This window comes from Antechinus flavipes, chromosome 4 (genome assembly GCF_016432865.1).
Source record: "Antechinus flavipes isolate AdamAnt ecotype Samford, QLD, Australia chromosome 4, AdamAnt_v2, whole genome shotgun sequence".
NCBI classification, from domain to species: Eukaryota; Metazoa; Chordata; class Mammalia; order Dasyuromorphia; family Dasyuridae; genus Antechinus; species Antechinus flavipes.
Genome location: NC_067401.1, coordinates 86,071,903 through 86,097,872, shown reverse-complemented (window position 1 = coordinate 86,097,872; position 25,970 = coordinate 86,071,903). Strand labels below are relative to the sequence as shown.

At 31.9% G+C, this 25,970-nt stretch overlaps 1 protein-coding gene across 3 annotated transcripts in view; it reads right to left on the bottom strand.

Annotated features, from left to right (window-relative positions):
* AKT3 (AKT serine/threonine kinase 3) overlaps window positions 1–25,970 on the bottom strand; it is a 406,801-nt gene that overhangs the window by 361,024 nt on the left and 19,807 nt on the right. For 2 of the 3 annotated variants that reach the window (XM_051993496.1, XM_051993495.1), the window contains exon 2: window positions 7,830–7,990. In XM_051993496.1, coding sequence (XP_051849456.1) covers window positions 7,830–7,875 — 46 coding nt within the window. In that variant the 5' untranslated portion in view covers window positions 7,876–7,990. Of the gene's footprint in view, window positions 1–7,829; window positions 7,991–25,970 lie in introns of those variants that run through there. The other variant, XM_051993502.1, reaches the window with a different exon arrangement.

The window sequence follows — 25,970 nt, the reverse complement described above, 5'->3', positions numbered from 1 at the left end:
CATCAAGATTCAGTCAAAAGACTTAAGGTTTTTGCAATAGTCCTTACTATGTTTCCAAGATAGAAACTTCAGCTGCAGCCATAAGTGCTATTTGCAGAATCTCAACTATTTTCAATGATCGCTAAGACTTTTTATCTAACTCAATAGTTTGTTTTTAAAAAAAAAGAAAAAGAAAGAAAAAACACAACTACTCCATTCATTACTATTCTTTCAGAAAAATCACTGTCTTGTTTTCTACTATTATAGCTCATCATTCCACTGCTTTGCCATGTAATTTGAAGCTATACTTCATTCTATCTTCAAAGCATTCCTCTCTATATTAATTACTTTCCTTCAACTTACCAGCAGCTGTCCATTCTCCATGTAGAAATTTACTAAGTTTTTAACTATTTATAGCACATAAAACATGACTACTCTCTTCTCGCTGCTCCTTATAGCAATTTAGACCTTGGCCAGTTGAGCTAAGTAACTGAGGAAGAGAGAGCACTACAGGATTTCCAAATACAGCATGGAGGGAAACCCAAAGATCAAAGAATTATACGTTATTCCACACAGCCTAACAACTGTGAAAAGATCTTTGATGTTTGGCTTCCTCTTTCTGTGATGACAGTATACCCTAGTCATCTTTTCTGCCATAGGAGCCTCTTGCTAACTCAGACTCTAATACAAATTCATTAACCAAACAATCCACCTGTGAAACAGTATGCAACAAGGCTAATAAAACATACAGTATAACTAAGAAAAATCAATATTAGGTGTTATTATATTTCTGAAATGTTTAAAAAATGATCCTATAGAACAAATCTCATTAAGTGTCAAGATTTATTCATTTTTAAATGCTATTCTCTTGATAAAAAACAAAAATCAAATTTTTAAAATAATATTTTAAAACTATTTGACTTTTCACATTTTTCTCAATTATAGCTATAATAAATTAGTTCAATTCAAACTGACATTAGAGATAAGTTCATTTTTCTAAATAAAGCTTTCTAGAAAAACCATAATTTTTTTTAATGTTTTGAAGAAATACTTTGCACATAAGAAATCAATGCAATAAAAATTTAGTTAAGGATTTCTCTAAATAATTATTATAAGACAAAGGAAACTGAATAAATTCCTAATGAAACCTGAGGAAGAAAAGTAAGGAAGGAAGGGAGAAGGAAGGGAGGAATAAGTTTTCAACTGAGGAAAGGCTGAATAAATTACAGAATATGAATAAAATAAAGTATTATTATTTCATAAGAAATGATGAAAGAAATGGTTTCACAAATCTAGGAAAACATATTAACTCATGACAGGATCGTGTCAGCAAAAACAATAATAACAACAATATTGTAAAGAAACAACTTTGAAAGACTTAAGAATTTTAATAACTACAGTGACCAACAATAATTCTGTAAGATCACTAATGAAGCATAATACCCAACTCCTGAGACTGGGGTGATGCATTCAAGATATAGAATTAGACATATTTTTAAGCATTACAAATATGTTGGGACTGTTCTGCATAACTACACTTATTTATTAGTAGGACTGTGCTTTTATTTTATTCATTGAGGGGATATTTGAGGAGGAAAAGGAAGTAGGCAATAGTGTTGCCAATAACAACAACAACTAAAAGGAAAAAAGAGTCATTCAAGCATTTTTAAATGTTCAGAAAAGGAGTTCAGAAGGAATTCAGACAAACAGGAAAACTTTGAAAATAGTGCATTGCATTTATTATATTCTTCTTATAATAAGCAAGTCTTCACAAAAGAAATTCATGGTTTCACATAAAATTCTCTTCTCTGTTTCTATACACACAAATACATGCATAATACAGACTTATGTACATATATTTGTATATACAAAGTTCACAATAAAGTTATGAAGTGGCATTTAAATATTAACTCTTACCTGTAAGTAATCTCTTTAACTTCCTTTTTCCCAGGGGGAAAAAAAGCATAATTCTCATAAAATAGAGCACAAAACCAGTTCTTCCTGTGCTCAATTCAATTCAGAACTCTCAATTCAACCAACACATTAAATACTTATTATACTAGACACTGTTAGATACAAAGTGAGATAGTTTCTGCACTAACAGAACTTCAAATCTAATAGGAGTAATACAAATCATATATAAATAACTAAAATTCAAAACAAAACATGAGAATTACAAAGTGCCATGAAAAGTCTGAAAAAGAAAAAGAAATTCTGTCTGAAGTTAACAAAAAGTTTCTCTAAACATTTGATTTAGGCACAACTTCAGACATATGGAGCAAAGAAAAATCCAGGCATTACTGAGGGATTCCAAAAGAGAAAGGAAGAGATATATAAGAAGGAAAGCAACTTTGCTGAAGCACAAAGTTCATAGTGGATTAACATTGTGGTATGATTAGAAAGAAAGAGATACTCTTTGTGGACACTGTGAAGGGGCTTTGAAGATTCTGCCTTCATAATTCTTGTACTTTATTTATAGACAACAGGGAAGCACTCCAAGATTTTGATTTCTGAAATCATATGATCTGATACATTCCAAAGGAATTACAGAAGCTCAGAGATAGAAGGGATCTGAGAAATCATCTAATCCAAACCTCCTACCTAAAATATGAAGTCTATCTCCTACATTTCAAACAAGTGGTCATTCAGCTTCTGCAAAAACATCTCTAAAAATGAAAAGTTTAATTCAGAAGTGGTTTGAAGGATGAACTGGTAAAGATTAAGGTAGTAATCTTCCATCTATTTCATATGTCTTATATGGACCTATTGGGGTTTTTTCCCTGTGTTCAGAACAGAAACTGCTTTTGCCTTTCTTTGTATTTCTGGGGTTTACCACAATGACGCTGTACATAATAGGCACTTTAAAAATGTTTGCTGATTGGCAAGATTACATTTGAAGTGGAAGAAGAAAAAATCAAAAATAATACCAAAGTTCCAATCACTAGACAATGCTAACACCACTAATTTAATGAAAGAAATCAGAATTAAGTAAGAAAAAGATGTCTTGTCTTGGACACTGAGCTTAAAGTATAAACAAGACATACTATTGGAAATGGCTTTCCATCTTCCATGATCTAAACATCTGCCTAGACAACTAGGTAGCACAATGGATAGAATGCTGGAACTGTACTCATTAAGACCCAAGTTCAAATCCAGTCTCAGACACTTATTTAGCTATATGATTATGGGCAAGTCACTTAACTGCTTTCTGCTACAGTTTCTGCATCTTTAAAATGGGTATAATGATAGCAGTAACCTATCAGGATTATTGTAAGGATAGAATGAGGTAACACTTGTAAATGACTCTGCAAACCTATAAGTACTAGAATTCCTAACTATTATTATCAATCTCCCTTTATTTATCTCCCTCAATTAGAATTGTGTTCTTGAAGAATGCAATGTCTTGATTTTCTATATGTATCTCCAGCACTTAACCAAGTGCTTGGCATATATACTAGGAGCTTAACAAATGCTTTTCTAATCTACTCAGTTATAAATGAAGATCTAGAGCTAAAAGAATCACAGAAAAGTAGAGTTAGAAGAAAACAAGAGATCAATCTAATTTTTTAGAAAATGAGGTATAAAGTTGAATTTACTTGTCTAAGGTCAAATAAGTGTTAGATTTTAAATCCACATTTTTCAAGACAAAGAAGCATCAGGGCTGGAGATATAACTACTGTCCACATAAAAATGTATTGAAGCTATGATGGTAGATTGCTGGAGAAATGAGTTTAGAGAGAAAAGAAGATGAACAAGAATAGCTTGTAGAATGCCAACATTTAAAGAATAGTTAGAAGAAAATAGTAACAAAATTCCTACATAAGCAAAGTGTGATATAATGAATAGAAAACTGAATTTGGTTGAAATTCATACCCTGCTGTTTACTACATGATCAAATGTGGTTAAGTCACTTCACCTCCATGAGTCTCAGTTTGCATATTTGTAAAATGAGGGAACTGCACTAGATTTCAAGGATCCTTTTTAGTTCCAAATTCTGTAAAAGCTCTTCATTTTTTTTCCAGGATAATTTTTGTATCTTCTTATCTGATCTTTAAAACAACTCTGTGAAATACATAACTGATAGTAACATCCATATTTTATAAATCAAGGAAATGTTAGAAAAACTCTAGAAACTTTAAGAGTCCCAAAAAGTTATGGTATTTAGATATGAATGCAGATTTCCTGTCTTCCTATTCTTCACACTATCATATGGAGAAGCTCCATATGTCCTAAACTAATGAACACCAAATAGAAAGACTACCAAAGAAACAAAGATCACACTTCTCTTGTGTTCTCAAGAATATGCTGAGTTCTTAAAAGTTGGAACTACATGTAAAATCTGGCAATATTGGGGCAGCAAAACATTAGCTAAATTTCAGGCTTTCAATGTGATTAGACAATAACACTTCATTTTCACATATCTATGATCCATTTATAATCCCAAAAATCAAAGTGAATTTTTCTAACATACCATGTGATCATACAGTCATTTCTACAATGAAACTGCATTACTCTTTATGGGAAAAATTTGCTGCTGTGTAGTAAACAGGAAATGGTGCTATCATTTTCATTCTCCTTAATCACTTAAGTAACTTATTTCTGAAGTCATGATTTGAATAAAATATAAACAAAAGGCATACACCTCGACACAAAGTTCAAAAGAAGCTCAATTATGTTCTATATATTTTTAAGATTTCATCAGACCACAATTAAAAGTAAAAACTTTGATCAAATACTAAAATTTCCAAAGTTTAGTATTTACCCATATTTTAATTTACACAATAATATAGATTAGTTTATTCAGCAAGATTATTTAGAGATTCTTAATTCTCAATATTATTTTGATGCCTCTGTTACTAGTTTGGTCCACAAATCTCAATAAAGACAACATTTAAATGAATCATATTAGTACTTGAGAGACAGATATTTTCAGAGAACAATGTTCTTAAATATCGACACTAAAGGCACAACTATACTGCAAGATACAATATAATTCAAATCACTTACTTTTGGAAAGAAATCCCTATCATATGGAAACACTTGAAGGTTACAAAAAAAGAACACAGCATTAAAATTCAATTCAATTCATTAAATATTATAATGGTTCTAAGAAGTAAACACATGTTTGCAATTTCCTCACCCCATTAAAAAATTCTTGGCAATAAAAGTCTTATAATAATGCAAAAGAGCTATATCTAAGAAATTTTGTGACTGAGAAAAGTATCAAAAATCATTCCCAAGGAAAATGTCATATCCTCAATTAATGAGGGGAAGGAGGACATGGAGGGAACAGAAATGAGAGGACTTGGGAGGGGGGGAGGAAGATAAAAGGAAATAAAAGGAAGGTGCAAATAGGAAGAGCAGCTCATTGCAGCCTACCATCTAGTAAATTCCCATTTTATTATTCTTGCTAACTAGGTAGAAAGTTCTGTTGTTTCTAGCTGTTAAAGAACTACAAGTGCTGTCAGACCCCTCTAAATTTGGTGCCCTAGAGCAAAACACAAATAACCTACCAAAATTAAGTCTTAATTGTATAAAGTAAGTTACAAAAAAAGATTAGAAGACAACAATTTGAATAATATATTAATTTCTAACAAAAAGTTTGACCAGTTCTAAGTGAATAATACCTAAATGTACAACCACCAAAAAGCAGTTTAAAAAAAAAAATAAAACAGCAAAACCTTGTATTCACAGTATGTCAATTTATATTTGTCTATGATGTGCAATTTTTTTAATACCCACTAAATAACTCACATTGTTACTATACTGAGTTTTAAACATTACAAACATTTCTTAGATGAGTAAATATCAACATTATTTGCTTTGAAATTAGATCTAAAGAACAAAATGTTTAGCATTCACTTCAGAAATACACTTATCACTATCAGCAAATGCATACACTGAGGCCTACATACATTTAATGTGCACGTTATACCTTTAGTGATCAGCCTCCTGGAGTGAAGCACAAGTTAGTGCTGAGATAGGAACTACAGTAACATTAATCTAGTGATTAAATACTTAGGATGAAGAAAACCTGTAATAACTACTTAACTAGATATTTGTTGCTACTAAATTGTTAAAAAATATAATCCTAATTCTTTCATGTAGAGGGATTTTATCTATTATCAGTAACCAGAATCAGGAAAGAATCTATTTCCTTAAAAAAAAAAAATTAATCTTTCAAGATTAACTGATATGGAATGAATATGTAATTCATTAGCTTCATATTTATATCAGAAATGCAAAAAAATTAGATTAAGTCCAGAGAACATATAATATAGAAACCTGTTATGATGCTGATATTTGGGGATAAAATTAACACCCATCTTTTAACGTAAATGTATATCATGTTTGTTTGGGGCTGAATTTGGGGCTATTGAATCAAGGTGTATTCAAAATCCAGAAAGAAACTATCTGTTTTATGAAACTGACTATCTCTAAATAACAAATTCCATATCTTAGCTAATATAATCAATAATGTCCAAAAGATGCCAAACAATGATTTCTTAATTGGAAGGCAAAATTTGCACATTTTTCTTCAGTCGTTCAATTGCAATAGTCAAGAATAAGGTAAAATATTACCAATGCAAAATTTCATTTAATAGATCATCAAACTTGTCATGGATATAGAGAAAACACAAGCAAAACTTAGGAGTAGAAAAAGTACTTTCTAAAGAAGAGAATGTATGTTCTGTATACAATTCCAAATTTTGAAAGTATATTTTACATTGTTTATAATACTGAAAATTATATAAATATACTTCAATAACTAACTATATTTCTTTATTACTGTTTCAGAAAATAGCAGATAAAAGGCAAGGAAACTCGGATTTTTTTTTAAATTACCAAATTGTTTCTGAAAAATAGATGAAATACAGCTCTCTCTTCTCAATAGTGAAATGTCACATTCATTTACTGTTATCAATTGGTTTTACTTAACTGATCTATACCTACCAATAACATTTGACACAGAAGATAGCTACATTGGAACACTGAAATCATGAGAACAGAATAGTTCTATCCCACTCAATGTAGCTATGTGAATAAATTGTAATTGCATAGCCACTATACTACAATCAACAGATTTCTATAACACATTTACTCCAGACTCAGGTGATTTTATGGAGACTACGGATAAGTTAAATTTTTTTATGTCATTTTTTTTCATTTTTATGCCAATAAAATGACATTTAAATTATTTGGTTTAAACTAAGTTATTTTAATTCTAGAAATATTTTAAATAGAATAACAAAAATTAAAATATGAGTTTTTAAAAATCTGTTACCATCTATGATTTGCCTCAATCATCCACAGCATAGTTCTACTGATCTATATATATATATATATGTGTATATGTATATATATATATACTGATTATACTGATTATCTTCCACCCACCTGCCTCCCCAAAATTAAAAAAGCCCATTTTTTTTAAACATACATGTGTGTGTATGTATGTGTTTTTAAAATCTGTTAAGAGTCATTCTGAGTCACTTATTCAGAATGGAGCACTTTGGGCCACATTGGAAAAGCACAAAACATTTAAGTTTCTTCAAAATACATATATAAAGTACAAGTGAAAATCAAAAAGTCAAGTCTGATTTGTAAGCCAAATCATAAATTATGTTTTCAAATATAAGCCAACACTTAAATTGTCAATGCATAGTAATATTTTTTCCAATTAGAAAACATAGTATACTACAAGATCACAAGTTTCACTTTGCAACTGGGTGAGATAAAATGCCAGACATTACATTTTTCTTTTCAAGCAATTCCCAACAGACCCCTAATTATTACCAACAATTTAATTTTTACTCTTACTCGTATTTTCAGTTTTGTTTAGCACTTACCCCTCTTCTGAACCCAACCTTCTTTCACAATGGTAACATCGCTCATGATGGCTCCCCTCTGAGCCCTCAACTTCAAGAAAAGATACTTTGAGATATCAGCTTTGGGGTTTGGATTCTCTTTTGCTGCTGCTGCCCTTCCCACTCTCTAGTGATGACTCAGCCTGGAAGGAAGTATTGAAGAAAGAATTTCTTTTTTTTTCCATTCTTGCAACTCATACAGCAATAACAAACAACCAATTCTTTGTAAATGTCTTCAACTGCCTGACCCCACATAAAAGTTTGGCTCTTCAAACTAGAGAATTTATTTATTCAATAATTTTATAATGAATGTACTTCCCTGATCTTGTGACATATTTCAACTGATAATGAAATTTCTGATTTGAAAAACAATGTTAAGAAAATCACTGTGACACATAAAGCTTTGGATTCTGAAGAATAGAAAATAAATGTTTGAAAATAGTCTACAATTTTTTTTCTATTTTTCTCAAAATTTGTATAATTTCAGGCAACCAAGCTAAATGTTTTTGTTATTTTTCAGGCAAAACACAAGAATTCATCATTTCATTAGTATGTAAATTATCACCACAGGTACATGTCATACTCATTCAATACATTAGAAGAAAAGTCTTCATGAGGTACCATACATTGCAAAAGAATTCACCATTTCATGGCTAACGTTTTACAAGTAATTATAAAATAAACCAGTATACATTTGTAAGATATGTTCAGTTTTTGGAATGTTGACTTTACATGTCTTCAAGAAAGCTCTCTGACTGTAGTGATTCACTTAAACTAATCTATTTAAAGTCTAAATCTTTAATGTAACCAGTCCCTCAATACCAACTGCACAAATTTTAAGGTTCCTAGAGATTAAAGTGTAATCTAAATTCTTGTGTATACAGGATAAGCACACTTATAATTACTGCTTGTTAGTAACACAGCTAGCAAAACAGCAAAAAAAATTTTTTTGAGTTACTTTTTAAAAAATACATAATTCAACCACCAAATACAGATCACAAGTGAATGAACATGCAATGTGTTCAACAGAAGTAATAGTCTTCTCTTTACCACACAACACAAAAATAAGAAAAAGTTAATTGGTTCTCAGTTCAACTCAGCAAAAAAAATTTTAGATAATAATTTCTCCTTCATATGATTCTACTTAATGGAAGACATCGTCCTTTATTTTCCTATTCATTTTTATATATTTTAACTGTGTTTTTGTCTGCGTGTAAGAAACAGCAAGGCCAATTTGACATCATTATCATCAAAGCATTCTATGGCATTTTACAAATATTATTTCATTCAACCTTCAAAACAACCCTAGGCACTAGGTACTACATTATTACAATTTTACAGAGGAGGAAATAGAGACTGGTAGAGGTTAAGTTATTTGCCTAGGGTCACACAGTTTTTTTCTGAGGTTTTTTGAATTCAGGTTTTGATTCTCATCTGCTGAATCACCTAGCTTCCAAGACTGGTTTGACTATAGAATGTGGGAAGGAGAAAAAAACATTAAATAGGGGTGGAAAGGAAGATGAGGATCAGATTGTAAAGGGCAAATGTCAACATTTATATGATCCTAGATTAAAGAGGGAGCTATTGCAGTAGAGGGAAGGGGAAGGGGAACTGTAAGAAAGTGACAGGTCAGAGTTACACTTTAGGAAAATTTCTTTGGCAGTTGTGCAAAGGATTGGAGTAAGAATACAAACGAAACAACAGAAGCAATTACAAACATAGTACATAAAGAACAGAGTATGTAGTTCAGGCTAACATGATAAGGACCTAACCTAGCATGGTGGCTATGTGAGGAAAAAGAATACAGATCTCCAAAATTTTGTGGGTATAGATTCATTCTGCCATATACAAAATAAAAAAGAGGGAAGAAGGTAGAATTTTTATTTTATTTTCTTACTTTTTCTTTTTAAGAATCACTATTTAAATCAGAGAAATGGAAATTAAGACAACTCTGAGATACTACTACACACCTGTCAGATTGGCTAGAATGACAGGGAAAGATAATGCGGAATGTTGGAGGGGATGCAGGAAAAGTGGACATTGATGCATTGTTGGTGGAGTTGTGAACGAATCCAACCATTCTGGAGAGTAATCTGGAATCATGCCCTAAAAGTTATCAAACTGTGATCCAGCAGTATTACTTCTGGGCTTATACCCCAAAGAGATACTAAAGAAGAGAAAGGGCCCTGTTTGTAGTGGCTAGAAGCTGGAAAATGAAAGGATGTCCATCAATTGGAGAATGGCTGGGTAAATTGTGGTATATGAATGTTATGGAATATTATTGTTCTTTAAGAAATGACCATCAGATTGAATACAGAGAGGCTTGGAGAGACTTACATGAACTGATGCTGAGTGAAATGAGCAGAACCAGGAGATCATTATATACTTCAACAATGATACTGTATGAGGATGTATTCTGATGGAAGTGGATTTCTTTGATAAAGAGATCTAACTCAGTTTCAATTGATCAAGGATGGACAGAAGCCGCTACACCCAAAGAAAGAACACTGGGAAATGAATGTAAACTGCTTGCATTTTTGTTTTTCTTCCCAGGTTATTTTTACCTTCTGAATCCAATTCTTCCTGTGCAACAAGAGAACTGTTCAGTTCTGCACACATATATTGTATCTAGGATATACTGGGACATATTTAACATGTATAGGACTGCTTGCCATCTAGGGAAGGGGGTGGAGGGAGGGGAAAAGTCGGAACAGAAGTGAGTGCAAGGGATAATGTTCTAAAAAAAATTATCCTGGCATGGGTTCTGTCAATAAAAAGTTATAATTGTGAAAAAAAATTTTTTTTGGTGTAGTAAAAAAAAAATTATCACTACCTTAAAACACAAAGCCTGAGAAAGTTACAAGCTAGGAGTAGAAGCAAGGGGCGGGGATAAAATGTAGGTAGAATTTTTCCAATGGCATCTGTGAAGCTACTACTATAGGTACCCTAACTGATGTACAAAGAGGGAAAATAGATGTTGCAAAGCCAAGAAAGAAGAGAGTCTGAAGTGCTGAATGATTACGAGTAGAGTAAGTATAATTATGTTGTAAACATGTCCCACAATTGGCTTATGGAAGGGAGGGTGAAATAAAACCAATCTTCAACCCTTTGACTGGTTGACCACAAACCCTTCTGAGTGATGCCACTGTCTATATTTTGAGACCACTGCTCAAAACCGACACTACCACACTAACAAAACAAAAATAAGTTTAGCTTTACTTCCAAATCATTGACTAAAAAATAAATTTTTTTAAAAAATTGTAAAATCTGATAAATGGCTTCTTTAATTTGCTCAAAAACATCATTTTCCCCTAACTTTTACAATGAAATAAAAAGTTTTACATAAATTTCTAAGTTTCTCTTTCCAAAAGAAAAATTTCAGCCTAATACTAAAGAAAAGTTCCCTAACCATTATGTCCCAAATGTCCCAAAATTAAATAGTCACATAAGACAATTCTCAGTATTTAGAAGTCTTCAAAAAGAAATAAATGATTACTGTTTATCATGAATTCTGTAGAGAGGATTCAAGACTGGATTAGAGGTGAGAAAAGATAATCTTTGAAACTCACTCTAATTCTAAGATTCTATAGTCCTGTGATTATATATGTTTAATAAAAGAGGTCCCTAAAAAACGCATTGTTGGTGGAGTTGTGAAATGATCCAACCATTCTTTGGAACCACACCCAAAGGGCTACAAAACTAATATACTCTTTGATTCAGCAGTTACTCTAATTGGGTATATATCCCAAAGAGCTCATAAAATTAAAAAAAAAAAAGGACCAATTTGTACAAAAATGTTTTAACAGTTTTTTGTGTATGTATGTATGTGTATGGGGAGTGGCTGAATAAGTTATGTGTAATAATGTAAAGAAATGACTAAGTTAATAATGGAATGGAACATTATTGTTCTATACAAAATGATGAGCAGGCAGATTTCAAAAAGCCTGGAAAGAATGACATGAACTAAAGTTAGTTAAATGAACAGACCTAGGATAATACTGTATACAGTAACAGCAAGACTGAATGATAGTCTTTGCTCTTCGCAGCAATACAATGATCCAGGACAATTCCAATAGAATTGGAATAGAAAATGCCATCCACACCCAAAAAAAGTACTATAGGGACTGAAATGTGGATCAAAGCATACTATTTTCACTTTTTTTCCCCTTTCTTTCTTTCTTCTTCTTCTTCTTCTTTTTTTTTTTTTTTTTTTTTTTTTTTTTTTTTTTTTGGTTTGCTTTCTCTTTTTTGTGATATTTCCTTTTTATTCTGATTTTCCTTTCACAACATGACTAATGTGGAAATATATTTAAATTAACTGTACATATTTAACTTATCAGATTGCTTGCTGTCTTAGGGAAGAAGGAGGAAGAGAGAGGAACAGGAAAAGAAGAAGGGAGAAAAATTTTGAGAGTAGAAATTTTACAAAAATGAATGCTGTAATTGAAAAATAAAATACTATTGAAAGAAAAAAAAAGCACAGGCCATATTTTAAAGCTGTCTTGTGGTGCTGACTATATACATAGCAGTAGCTTGATATACAAGCAAATACTTGATTTACTGAATAGAATCAAAGAAAAAAAGGGGATGCCTCAGAGACCTCTACTCCCCCAAAAAACATGATTTAAACATGAAACATAAGCTATGTTTGATAGCATATTAAATGTCTATGCGATAAACCACATATAAGCTACTAAAGGACAAACGTTTGGATATGTCACATTAGCTCGTGAATAAATGAATTTATAAGCCTTTATTAAACATATACTATGTTTCAAGCAATAAGGATATAAATAGTAAAATGAGACAATCTATGCTCTCAAGGAGATATATAGAGAATTCTATAGCAGGATAGATGAAAAAATGGTCCAGGGTATGGTCCTTAGGAGTAAAGCAGATGGTTAACTGTCTAAAAACTTAGGCTGCACAAGGATAAAACACATTGTAAGACCTGAAGGTCCTCTAACCAACACTATAACTGGTGAACAGTTCATCAAACAGGTTAATATTAAGGTTACAATTTAGTAGAAGGATAAGAAATAGGCTTTTTTTTTTAAGAATTCTAAGAAGTTCAAGTTAGAAAACTGATACTGAAACAGTTTCAGACACATAACAGTTATGTGAACTTAGGAAGCTCACTTAAACATTGTCTTCCAGTTTCCTCAACTTGTAAAGTGGGAATAATAGCACCTTTAAGTAAGTGGAGATTAGATGAGATAATGGTAAAGCCCTTACACAGTCACTCAACACAAAGAAAGCACTTAATAAAGATTAATTCCCCCCCTCCCCCTTTCTTACTAGTTGACTTATTGGATACAAGAAAGGAATGATAAGAAAATATTTTACATTAAAAAAATGGCATCTGAGTTCAAATGGACTGGGAAAAATTAAGCAGTTCTTGAGAGTATTCTAAATAGAGGCAAGTGTAAGAACAAATGCACCTACAGAACATGTTCACAGAATAGGAATTCTCTGTACAGTGTAGCTCTAACATAACATATATAAAAGAAAATAATGTAAAAAAAAAAAAAAAACAACACCTGGTAAAGATAATCGTGTCAGATTAGTGTAAGTCTTGAATATCAATTAAGCAAATATGAAGTTTAATGGATAGGCAATATAGAGTCACTTAAGAATTCTAGATAGACTAAATAAGAAAGATTAACTTAGCAGAATATTAAGAACAGATTGGGAAAGAAGAGTAGATAAAGACCTCAGGTTATTACCTGTTAAAAAATAAATCTTTAGAAATCTGTCACAACTTGAATATGAAATTTAGAAAAAAGGAAAATAGAGCACTCAAGATTTGATTGCAGGAAATTGATAAATACAGTTACCACTGATAAGAATCATTAAATGAAAGATAAGATGAAGTTTATTAGTGGAAAAAAAAACCAAATGGTTCATGACAAGTTTAGCTTGAGATAACAAAAGGCCAATCAGATGAAGAGATTCAATAGGCATTTGGAGATAAAAGCTTTAGCTCAGTGGACAGGTCAGAGATGGACATGCCGATATGAATCATCTAGAATGCTGCAGCAATAGCAGTACCATTGCCAAGAGAGTTAGAAAAGAGCCAATTGACAAAATTGTAGCAACAATACAATGTGCACAACTACAAGGTTGGAAGAAAAGATAACTGAAAGTGAGTTAGGAGCAGTGTTACCCAGTCTACCCAGAAGCAACTTAATATAGGGACCCAAAGCCGATGAAAGGAAAATATTCCAACTTGGGAAACAATTGAAGCAGCTTTTTCCAACCTAGGAAATAAACACATCATCAAATGAGGGAAGACTCATAAAATACTAGGCGAATACAAGGAAAAAGACTAAAACCACCAAAGATTTTAAGAGAATCTTTAATTAAAAAGTGGAGAACAAAAAAAAAAAAAAATACTAAAATCATAGGGATGAGTAATAAAAACTCAAAAATATCACTTCTCTAATTATTACAAGATAAGAGAAATTGAACCAATGCCTGCTGGAATTAGAAAGGAGGAAGGAGAGAGAGTAGGAGGGTGTGAAGGAGGAAAAAGGAAAGAAAGGGAGGTTTGGAAAAGCAGACAAGGAAGGAAGGGAGGGAAAGAGGGAGGAAGGAAGGGAGGGATGAAAGGAGAGAGGAAAAGAAGGAGGGAAGAAGAGAAGAAGAGAGAAAAAGAAGGGAGGGGAGAAGGAAGAAAGGTGAGAAGGGAAGGAAGGGAAAGGAAGAATGGAAAGAGGACAGGCTATGTGCAAAGTACTACGCTAAGTACTGAGGATTTGAAGAAAAAAGTAAGACTATTCCCTACTTTAAAGGTGCTCACATTCTTATGAGGGAGAAGACATGAAAAATTTCAGCTGCAAAGTAGTATGAAAAAAGTCCTTAGGGTATAAGAGAAAACTAAGTTTTGATGTCTCTTCTTTAATGTCATTCCACTGATAAAATCTTATCTACTTCTGATGTTAGTCCACTGGGACAGTAACTTTGCAATGAAATGGACAAGCACCGTAAATAAGAACTTTCTAATTCTTCAAAAGCCACAGTTATCAGGCCTGAAGAAAGAAGTGCCAGACTACAGCTCTACTGGGATTGTGTCCCAAGATGATAGCTCCAAGCACTAGGCTGAAAGCACTGCTATTTCAAAGGATCAGGGTCCTGGACTGTCTCTCTAGGATTCTGGGAAATGGTAGTCAAGTTGGTGGGTTCAAATTGTCTAATACAAGAAAACCCCAAGACAGAATAGAGCCACAATCTATTGTTAAAAAGTATTTTTTTAAAAAAGAAACTAAAAATAAGAAAATTTAGAAGGGAAAAATTATTAGAATTTATGGCCAGAAATAATTAGCAGAATGGAAAAACTTGAATCTACAGTCTTTCCAAAAAAAGGTAAAGAGAAAACAAGAGATCTTTAATACAAATATAATGAAGTAAACAGAGAAGTAATAAGGAAAAAGATAAAAGCACATACTCTCTATATGAATAAAAATCAATGATCTCAAAAACAGTATGCATAGAAACTACCTAAGAATCACTATAGTATTCCAAGAAGAATAGAACAAATCAAAACACCTAACATCAGAATGTAGGAATTTATACTTAAAAAAAAAAAACTACCTAGAACTTCTCTACACAGAAAACAAAGCACCAATTAGAATAACTCCCATATCATCTCCTATATATATAAATATGTGTGTGTGTATCCTATGTACCAAACTTCAAGATACTTAAGTAGTCAAATCCAACAATTTCAATGATAATTAATTCTGCAAAGAGGATAAAGACCTTCAAACCTAAAGAAAAGAAAATCAAATAACAAGACTATTTTGCACCCAGTAAAAAAGTGGAAAAGCAACCCAAAATGACTTCACTTGCAAATATGACTCTATCACTTTTTAAAAGGATATTACCTTAAACAATATAAATACATGAAAATTAAATAAATACAACTATCAAGGAAAAAAATAATGAAATAGAGTACTCTATCTCTAGAGATAATTAAAAACAACAATATAGGGAACATTAAGAGAAGAAAAAAAAAGAGAGAGAGAACACTAGGGGATAAAAATGAAAGCAAAATTTAAAGGAATAGAAGGGATGGTAGAAAAATAGGGCCTAAAACACCACAACCTCTGCCCACCTTCGACCCCTAGGAATATGGGAAAGTGAATAAAAGGGAAAAGAGAAGACAGTGGGAAAAGTGTTGATGTACACTAACTAGCCCCATCCATGAGTAAAGAAGAAAGGGAAGAAAACTTCTATAGTTTCTCAGGAAGAAGAGCTGGAAGAGAATATAACAGATGGCAAAGGAAGGAATGTTTTTAAAAAGGAAAGAAAGAGAAAGATTTCAACCAACTGAGAGGAATGAATCCCATTCAAGGGCACTCCCATGGAGGAAGATCAGATATATTCGATAATGTGAGATGGAGACAATACAATGGGTCTAATCTTCAGGAAGTGAGAAATGATTATCCATGGATAATAAGCCTGACACAGAAGAAAAGAAGTATGAGCTACTGGGGGGCAAGTGGTACCCAGAATCGTAGAAGGACATAAATCTAGAGATGCAGCTATATGGCAAATAGGGGTGCCATTAAGGAGTTTGCAAGTGACCATGGAAAAGGCAAAGGGTGAATATAGGCTGCAGAATTTAGGACTCACAGAAACATCCATCATGAAGCCATACTTCTCTCATTTCCCTCAAGAACTGATTCTTCTAAGAATGAGGTCTAACAAGGGAAGAAAAAGGTCATGGGGGCAAAATTTACAAAAGCAATAAAATGGAGATTCATTATTAGAAGAAGTTAAGAAACTATAATGCTATGATGAATACAAAAGGACCAAAAAATAAAAATAAGTTTGGAATAGAAAAGGAAAAGAATCATTGAAGAAAACAAGCTAAGGAAATCATCAGAAAAAAGGTACAGAAAAAGAAAAATACTAAAAGCAAAACAAATAGACGGGAAAGAGAGAAGGGATTTTTAATTAATCATTGAACCAAGAGGGAAAAAAAGAGAGAAATAATTAGATAATTAAAAGAAATAAGAAAAATCAATCAATATACATTTAAGTGCCTACTATGTGCACACTGTGTTAAGATACAAAAAGATAGAAAGAAAGGCAAAAGTCAGCAACTGACCTCAAGGAGCTTACAATATAAATGAAACAACATGAAAACAAATATATTTCAAACATAAAAGGAGTTCAAAATGCAGCACCAAATGGTATAACTTGGAAATGTGAAATCATAATTAAAATTCCAAAATTCAGAAAAGAATTAATAGATAAAAGGAGATAAGGGAAGGAATTAAGAGCGCCCAGGGGAAAAAAAGTCCATGAACAGATAGCATTCAAAGAATTTAAGAAAAAATAATCCTACTGATAAAGTATTTACAAAAGCTATAAAGGGGGGGGAGGGGGCAGATAGATGGCACAGTGGATAGAGCACATGCCCTTTAGTCAGGAAGACCTGAGTTCAAATTTGACCTCAGACACTTAATACTTCCTAGCTGTGTGACCCTGGGCAAGTTATTTCACTCCAATTGCCTCAGCCAAAAACACACACACACACACACACACACACACACACACACACACACACACACGTGTATATATATATATATATATAGAAACAAAAACAAATCTGAATTCAAGAAAAAAAAATTATACACAAAAACCAGACAAATTGAAGCCAAACTCTTATTACTTTAAAAGTAAATGGATTAAACAGTTTAATATAATGGAGAATAAAAGGCTAAAAGATTAAAAAAAAAAAAACCACTCAAAATTTGTAGCATATAAAAAAGACATAGAATACATAGGTGATGAAAATAAAATTCACAATATAAACAGAAACAAGGAAAACAGAACTTAAATAGCTGAAAAACAAAATAACTAAAGAACTTAAATAACTGAAAGAATATTCAGGGCTCAAAACTGGTTCATTACAATATGATTAAATGACAATACTATCAAAGTTTATTAACAGTTAATGTTATACCAATCAAATTGCCAGAGGGACATTTTACAGAGATAGGTAAAATCATTTGAAGAAGGAGAAAAGTTACTGATTATTACTGATTGTAAAATAATTACAACTACTGATTACTGATGTAAATAATAAAAAATAAAGATAAAAGAATAGCATATACAGACCTTAAACTTTATTATAAATTATTATAAATAATCATCAAAATAATTTGGTACTGATTAAAAAATTATAAAAATAGATCCATGGAACAGATTAGATAAGGAAGAATAAGAAATCATGAAAGTCAATAGCCCAGTGTTTGATAAATATGAAAACATAAATAATCTTGTAAAGAATTCCCTGAGAACTGATGAGAAAGCTAGAAAACAATGTACAAGGCTTTGACCAACACCTTACATTGTATTACACAATAAATCCAAAACTATTTGAATATTAGTGTGCATATCATAAAAAACTTAGGAAAGAAGCACATGATTATATCTTTCATAATTATGTTCAGAGTATGAATACTTAACCAATATTTGGGCAAAGGCCCAAATAGTTTTAGTTATATGAAAGTCAAAAACTTTTGTATAAAGAAAATTACTACATGTGGAATAAGCAGGAAAACAACTGACTGAGAAAAAAAAAATCTTTATTACAAATATCTGTAATAAGGGATGACAACAGAAATATGTAATATCTCTTCACCTACAGATGAAAAGTCAAAGGATATTAACAAAAGAATTTTCAAGAAAAAAGAATTGCAAACTAGAAACAGTCATAGGAAAGAAAGCATTAAACCACTAATTTGATGAGAAATACAGAATAAAACAGTTTTGAAATTTTACCATAAATAGCAAGAGGACAGCAAAAAAACAAAATACAAGAATAGTTAATGCTAGAGGGTTTGTATAGAGATAGAAACTAAAAAATTAATACAACCATTCTGGGAAAAAATTTGGGATAATAATAATACTATCCTAAAAATAAGAGCTAACATTTATATTAAACCTACTTTGTGCTAATAAGTATAATAAAATTATTTCACTTGATCTTCACAACAACTCTGGTAGATAGATGCTAATTATTATCCCCATTTTATAGATAGGAAACCACAAATGGAGGATATGTGACTTGCCCAGAAACACACAATAAGTGTTTAAAGTCAAATTTGACCTCAGATCTCACTGAAATGTGCCACTTAGCTGCCCCTAGTGAATTTGATTTTTATAAAAGAAGGAAGAAAACCAAAGTACTATTATCAAAAATACAAAAGAGTGAATTCACCATGAACAAAGAGGAGGAAATTAAATCAACAATTAGGAGTTATTTTACCCAGTTCTATGGCAATAAATTTAATTTAATAAGTTTAAATAAAATGAATGAATATCTAAAAAAATATATAAGTTGGCCACATTACAAAAAAGAAAAGAAAAGAAAAGAAATAGAATAGTTAAATAAGCAATTTTAGAAAAAGAAAAATGAGTTCCCTAAGGAAAAAAATGTCAAAGACCACATGGATTCACAGGTAAAATTCTATCAAACATTTAAACAATTCATGCCAATTCTATGTAAACTATTTGGAAAAATAAGGCGTCCTAGCAAATTCCTGTTGTGACACAAATATGGTGCTGCAATCTAAACTAGTAAGCGTAACAACAGAGAAAGAAAACTACAGACCAATTTCTCTAATAAAAATTTTTTCAAAAATTGTAAATAAAATACCAGCGAGGAGATTACGGAAATGCAATACACAACATATATTATGACCAAATGGGATTTATACCAGCAATGCAAGAGGAAAATTAACATGATTGACCATATAAATAACAGAACCAACAGAAATTATATAACAACATCAATAGATGCAGAAAAAAAACTTAGGAAAAAATATACCACTATTTTCTACTAAAAATGCTAAAAAGCATAGGAAATAATCATGGAGCTTTCCTTAAAATGAAAAGTAGTGTCTATTTAAAACCATCAGTAAGCATTATCTGTAAAGGGGAAAAACTAGAACCCTTCTCAATAACATCAGGGATAAAACAAAGATGCTCATTATCAACTCTATTATTACATGTTGTACTAGAAATACTAGATATACTAATAAGAGAAGAAAAAGAAATTGAAGAAATTAGAATAGACAATGAGGAAACAAAATTATCATTCTTTGCAGACAATATGATGTCATACTTGAAAAATGCTAGAGAATTAACTAAAAACCTACCAACTTTAGCAAAATTGCAGAATATAAAAGAAACCCACATAATTCACCAACATTTTTATATAATACCAACGAAATCAGGAAAAGGCAGAAAGAGAAATTCTATTAAAAATAATTATAGACAATATAAAATACTTGGGAGTCTACCCACCAAGATAAGTCCAGGTACTATATGAATACAATTACAAAACAGTTTTTCACACAGTCAGATCTAAGTAAGTGGAAAAATATTAATTGCTCATGATGAATGACAATTATATCTAAAATTAATTATTTGTTCACTGGCACAGCAATCAAACTATCAATTTATTATCTGTAGAGCTAGAAAAAATATAATAATAAAATTCATCTGGAAAAGCAAAAGGTCAAGAATTTCAATCAAATAGAGTTTGAGAGAAGGTAACCTAACCATACTCAAACTGTATTACAAAAGAGGTAATCATCAAAATGACCTGGTACTAGGTACAAAACTGAATAGTAGATCAATAGATCTGCCAGTAGATCAGGTACACAATTCACAAAAAGTAAATAACCACAATAATATAGTCTTGGATAAATACAAAGATCCAAGTTTTGAGGACAAGAACTCATTATGTGACAAAAACTTCTGGGAAAATGCCATATATATCAATATATGGTCAAAATAGTTTTTACTTAAACAATAAGCAAATAAGGGGAGTATAGAAATGTTTACTTCAGACCTATGGATAAGGGAAGAATCCTTGACCCAATAAAATATAAAGAATATTACAGGATAACTTTTATTACATTAAATTAAAGTTTGCACAAATAAAAGCAATGCAACCAAAATCTAATCTAAGACAAAAAGAAAACTGGGAGAAATTTTTGACACCAAGTTTCTCTGATATAGATCTCATTTCTCAAATATGGATAAATGTATAAGATCATGGGTCATTCCCCAATTGATAAATGGTGAAATAATATGACTATATAGCCAGTTTTCAGAAGAAATCAAAGCTACCAATGAAAAAATGATCTAAATCACTATTGATTAGAGAAATACAAATCAGAACAAATCAGAGATATGACCTCACACATCAAACTGGCTAACATGACAGAAAAGGAAAATGATAAATGTTGGACAAAATGTGGCAAAACTGATGGTAGAAATGTGAACTGATCCAGCCATTCTGGAGAACAATTTAGTACTGTGCCCAAAAGACTATAAAACTCTACATGCCTTCTAACCTAGCAATACCACTTCTAAGCAGGTATTCCAACAAGATCAAAATAAAAGGAAAGGAACCTATATAATAAAAGGAAAAGAAATATTTAGAACATCTCTTTTTATGGTGGCTAAGAAGTGGAGATTGCAGGGATACCCATAATTAGGGAATGACTGAACAATTTATGGTATATGATTATAATAGAATATTATTGTGCTAGAAGAAATGACAAGCAGGACGCTTTCAGAAAAATTTGAAAAGACTTACATGAACTGATGCAAAATGAAATCAGCAGAAACAGATTGTATGGAGTAATAGCAAAAATATATGATAATCAAATGTGAATACTTAGCTAATGATCTGAAACAATTCCAAAGGACTTAAAAAAAAAAAAATGCTATCTACCTACAGGGAAATTACCAATGGAGTCTGGATGCAGATCAAAGCATATGCCTCTTTTTAACTTCATTTTTCTTAAGATTTTTTTTTGGTCTGTTTTCATTCACAACATGACTATTATGGATATATATTTTGCATGATTGCACATGAATACCTGTATCAAATTGCTTGCCTTCTCAATGAAGGGCAGATGAAGAGAAAATCTGGAACTCAAAACTCAAAATTTTTTTAAACTCAAAATTTTTAAAAACCAATATATAAATTGTTTTTACATGCAATTGGAAATATTTCAAAACGTACAAAGCAAAAAAAAAATGCATGTGCATATAAGTATTAAATAACGAAATAAAGGCAAGAAATAAAAGGAACAAATAAAGCAAAGTCCCAAAGTGAAAAAAATAAGAAATGGAGGAAGGCAGAGGTGGGGAATAAGAGAGAAGGCCATTTTTATAAAGACTAAGCTCAAGAGTAAGTCTTTTATAAAGACTAAGTTTGTTTACAGCAAAAGAGGAGGAAACAAAATGACATGAACAAAACATGAGACAAATAGAGGAAAATATAAACCTAACTCTATGAATTTAAATATGAGTGGATTTAAGCAATCAAATAAAACAAATAAAAGAGACTGACTCAAGAAAACAAAAGCTATAACCTGTTGCTTACATGAAAACATTCAACATAAAACTGAGGGGATGCTATCAGACAAAGCAAAATCAAAAATTCAAAAAAAAAAATTTTAAGATAAACAAGGAAACTACTTTATGATTAAAGGATAAACAAGGAAACTACTTTATGAAAGCACAAAGCCATGTCACTAGTGTTGGAATCCTAGTTTCCAACAGAAAATATGAATGAAACAAAAAGTTGTTTCTCTTAAATAACAAAATTAACAAATCTTTAGTTAATTTGTTTTAAAAGATATCATAAAATAGCAAATTTGCAAGGAAAAATTACACCACCAGAAGACATAAAAAGAATAATCAGATCATATTAATGCAAAGGTCAATGCTAACAAACCTGAGGACACAAAAGAAAAAGAAGATCCTCAAAAGTATAAAATACCAGCTAGATATCCTAAGAAGAAATCTCAGAAATGAAAACAGATCTAGCTATAAAGAAACTACTAAAGAAAAACTCCTAAACTTGATGTATTCACAGAAGTTTATGCAACCTTTAAAGAATAACCAGTACCCGCACAAAAATTATTGTAAAAAGAACCCTACTAGAATCTTTTTTTTTTTGAGACAAACAATACTCTAATATCTAAATCAAGGAAAGACAAAATACAGAAAGAAAACTATAGAAATAGAAAGAAAATATATAACGAACAATAACTCAAAAAAAATCTTAAACAAAATCCCTATCAGACTACAATGATTTATCCAAGAATCATCTTTATGACCAAGTGAGATTTTTATTAGCAATACAACAATGGCTCAATATTAGTAAAACAATCAATATAATTAAAACTAAAATTTTAAAAATCCCACATGATCAATACTCTTTCATGAATTTATATAACTTTTGAACAAAGTATATGCATAGAAGAAACTTTTTTAACATCATAAAAAATTGGAAAGGAGAAAGGAAGGGATACTGAATGACTATGATGATGAAAATAAAAAAAAGATCAATAAAAACATTTTTAAATGTTTTTTAAAATAAATTCATTATTTCAATTTTTTAAAATCCAGTCATCAGTGACTCTTCAGGGAACAGTTACAGAAAAACAATAAGTACAGGGAAGCAGATCACAAGGGAATTAAATCCAATTTGATGAAAGAGGAAGCAGTGTAGCCCGACTTACCCCCATAACAAAGAAAGACATCAAACCAAGCATGACCAAGAAATCCAAGGGGAAAAAATCAGTTTGTTTTTTTGAAGGCACAAGTAAGTAAAAATAGGAGAAAGATTAGAGGAGAAAGATTAGAGAAGTTGGTGGATACTGAACCAAATCTGGACAAAAGTATGCTATGAAACATGGAGCCTTCCAGCACAGGTAATAGATGAGAGCTAGCAGTTGTTCAGTAGGGCAAGGAGAGGTCCCAGATCTGGCAAACAGAGTCTTGGTCTTGTGTAGGGAACAATTACAGATGTCAACTGGAAATTATCACTGATACCTGAGCTGAGTCTCAAACAAGATGCAGACTGAAGAAGGGACTTAAGGATGGCCATCTTAGGCAATGAATGGTCTTTGAGCCTTAGGCTTGTGTACCTAGCAAGAAGCAAGTACCACTTATATGGCTTTAATGGCAGGAGCTGTGCAAGATATCAGATCCAATATACCCTTCTCAGTCTGAAACGTTCAGTGGAATAACAAGGGCAAGAAACCCAGGGAATCCAAAGTTCTCTCCCTCTGAACATGCAGAATTCTAGATAGCTGACAGTGGCTGAGTCTAGCTGTCATTTATAGGAATTCAAACAAGGAAGCAAGCCCATGGTTGCATTGGTCAGATTCAAACCCAGATCAGAAAATTACTGAGCTCAGACAAGGTAACTACCCTAAGACTTTGTCTTGAACCAGACTGCACTGAAAGCTTGCAATTCCCTAGCTTGAGTTATCCTAGATACTGAAATAACACTTAATAACCCTCAAAAAGCTGCCATATAACACAAAAAAACACAAAACCAAACCAAATTCCCCAAATTTCCGAAATACATAGTATGGCCCTAACATAAAGTCTGAAGGCAGGAATTAATGCTTCTGAAGGCAGGAATTAATGCTGTTAGAATGAGCAAAGAAAAATGAATCTTACCGTAAAAAGCTATTATGGTAATAGAGAAAAAGTAGAACAAAACCTCAGAAGAAAATTATATGTAAACATCTATTTGCAAGCAAACTCTCAAAATAACAGACTATTTTTAGCACCAAAGTTGGCAGAATAAGGAAGCAACTCTCTAAAGTGCTCCTAAATTCCCTTGTAAACAACTAGAAAACAGACTCGGAATTGATATAAGAACAGGGAAACAGCTTAGTAGCACAGCAGGAAAGGGCTATCTAACCAGGGTGGGAGGGTCATGAAGTCCAAGAGCAGCCGCAGCAATCAACCTCCCAAGAAGAGGTCTACAGCAAGGTTCCAAGACCAGGGCAATCTACTAGCAAAGTCCCACCCTCTGGTAAACTAGCAATCCCTAGGTAAATCAGCAGTCTGAGAAGTCCAGAAAGGTCCCACCCTATCAACCCCATCCCCCAACAAATCCCCAGCAAAGCCTTGACCCCATTGCTGACCAGTAGTGAAGCCTAGACCCAGAATTAACAAATGGTCCCAGGAGCCGGCCAGCAGAGAGATGCTGTTTCCATAGCAACCCATCAGCAAAGCCTAGTTCCCCAAGGCAGACCAGTAAGGAAATTCCTCCTCCAGAGCCAGTCCACCTGAAAGACTCTATTATCATAGCAACCCATCAGAATCTCACATCCAAGAGAGGCTAACAGGGAGAGGCCCACACACCCACAGGACATGCTACAAGGATAACCTAAACTCCAGCGAAAACAAGCGGCTAAGCATTAAGCCCAGTTAAAGTCAGCAGTGAGATCATGAGCTCCTAACATGAAAAGTTTGGGACAGTGCAGGACTTGAGCCCAACTCTCATATAAGAACACCAAGTGACAAAAATAATCAGAAGAAAATGAGAAAAAAAATAAAAACAAACAAAAATAATTTAACTACAGAAAGTTATTCTGTGATAGGGACAATCAAGGAATAAACTTAGAAGAAAACAGAATCAAAATTGATACATACTAAGCTCAAAGAAAAATGTAATTTGGTCTCAAACCAAAAAAGAATTTCTGAAAGAACATTAAAAAGTTTTTTAAAAGGAAAATTGGGAAAAGAAATGAATGTAAAGCAAAACAATCACTAAAAACCAATCAATAGCATGGGAAAAGTTATGCAAAAATTTACCAAGGAAAATAACTCCCCCCAAAAAATAGCACTGGCCAAATGGAAAATGAAATACAAAAACTCATTGCATAAAAAATTCCTTGAAAATCAGGATTGAACAAGTATGAACTAGTGATTCTATGAGACATCAAGATACAATAAAACAAAATCAAAAAAATAAAATGGGAGAAAATGTGAAATTTCTCAGTAGAAGAAAAAGTAACCTAGAAAACAGACCTATAAAGAAATAATATAAGATTTACTGGCCTACCTGATCAAAGTTCCTGTAAAATATCTTTCAAGAAATTATCAAATAAAACTGTCCTGAAATGTAAGAACTAGAAGGCAAAACAGAAATTGAAAGAATCCACCAATAACTACATGAAAGAGATCCTAATATGAAAACACCCAGGAACATTATAACCAAATTCCAGAGCTCATCTCAGATTAAGAAGAAAGTACTACAGTTAGCTAAAAAGAAAC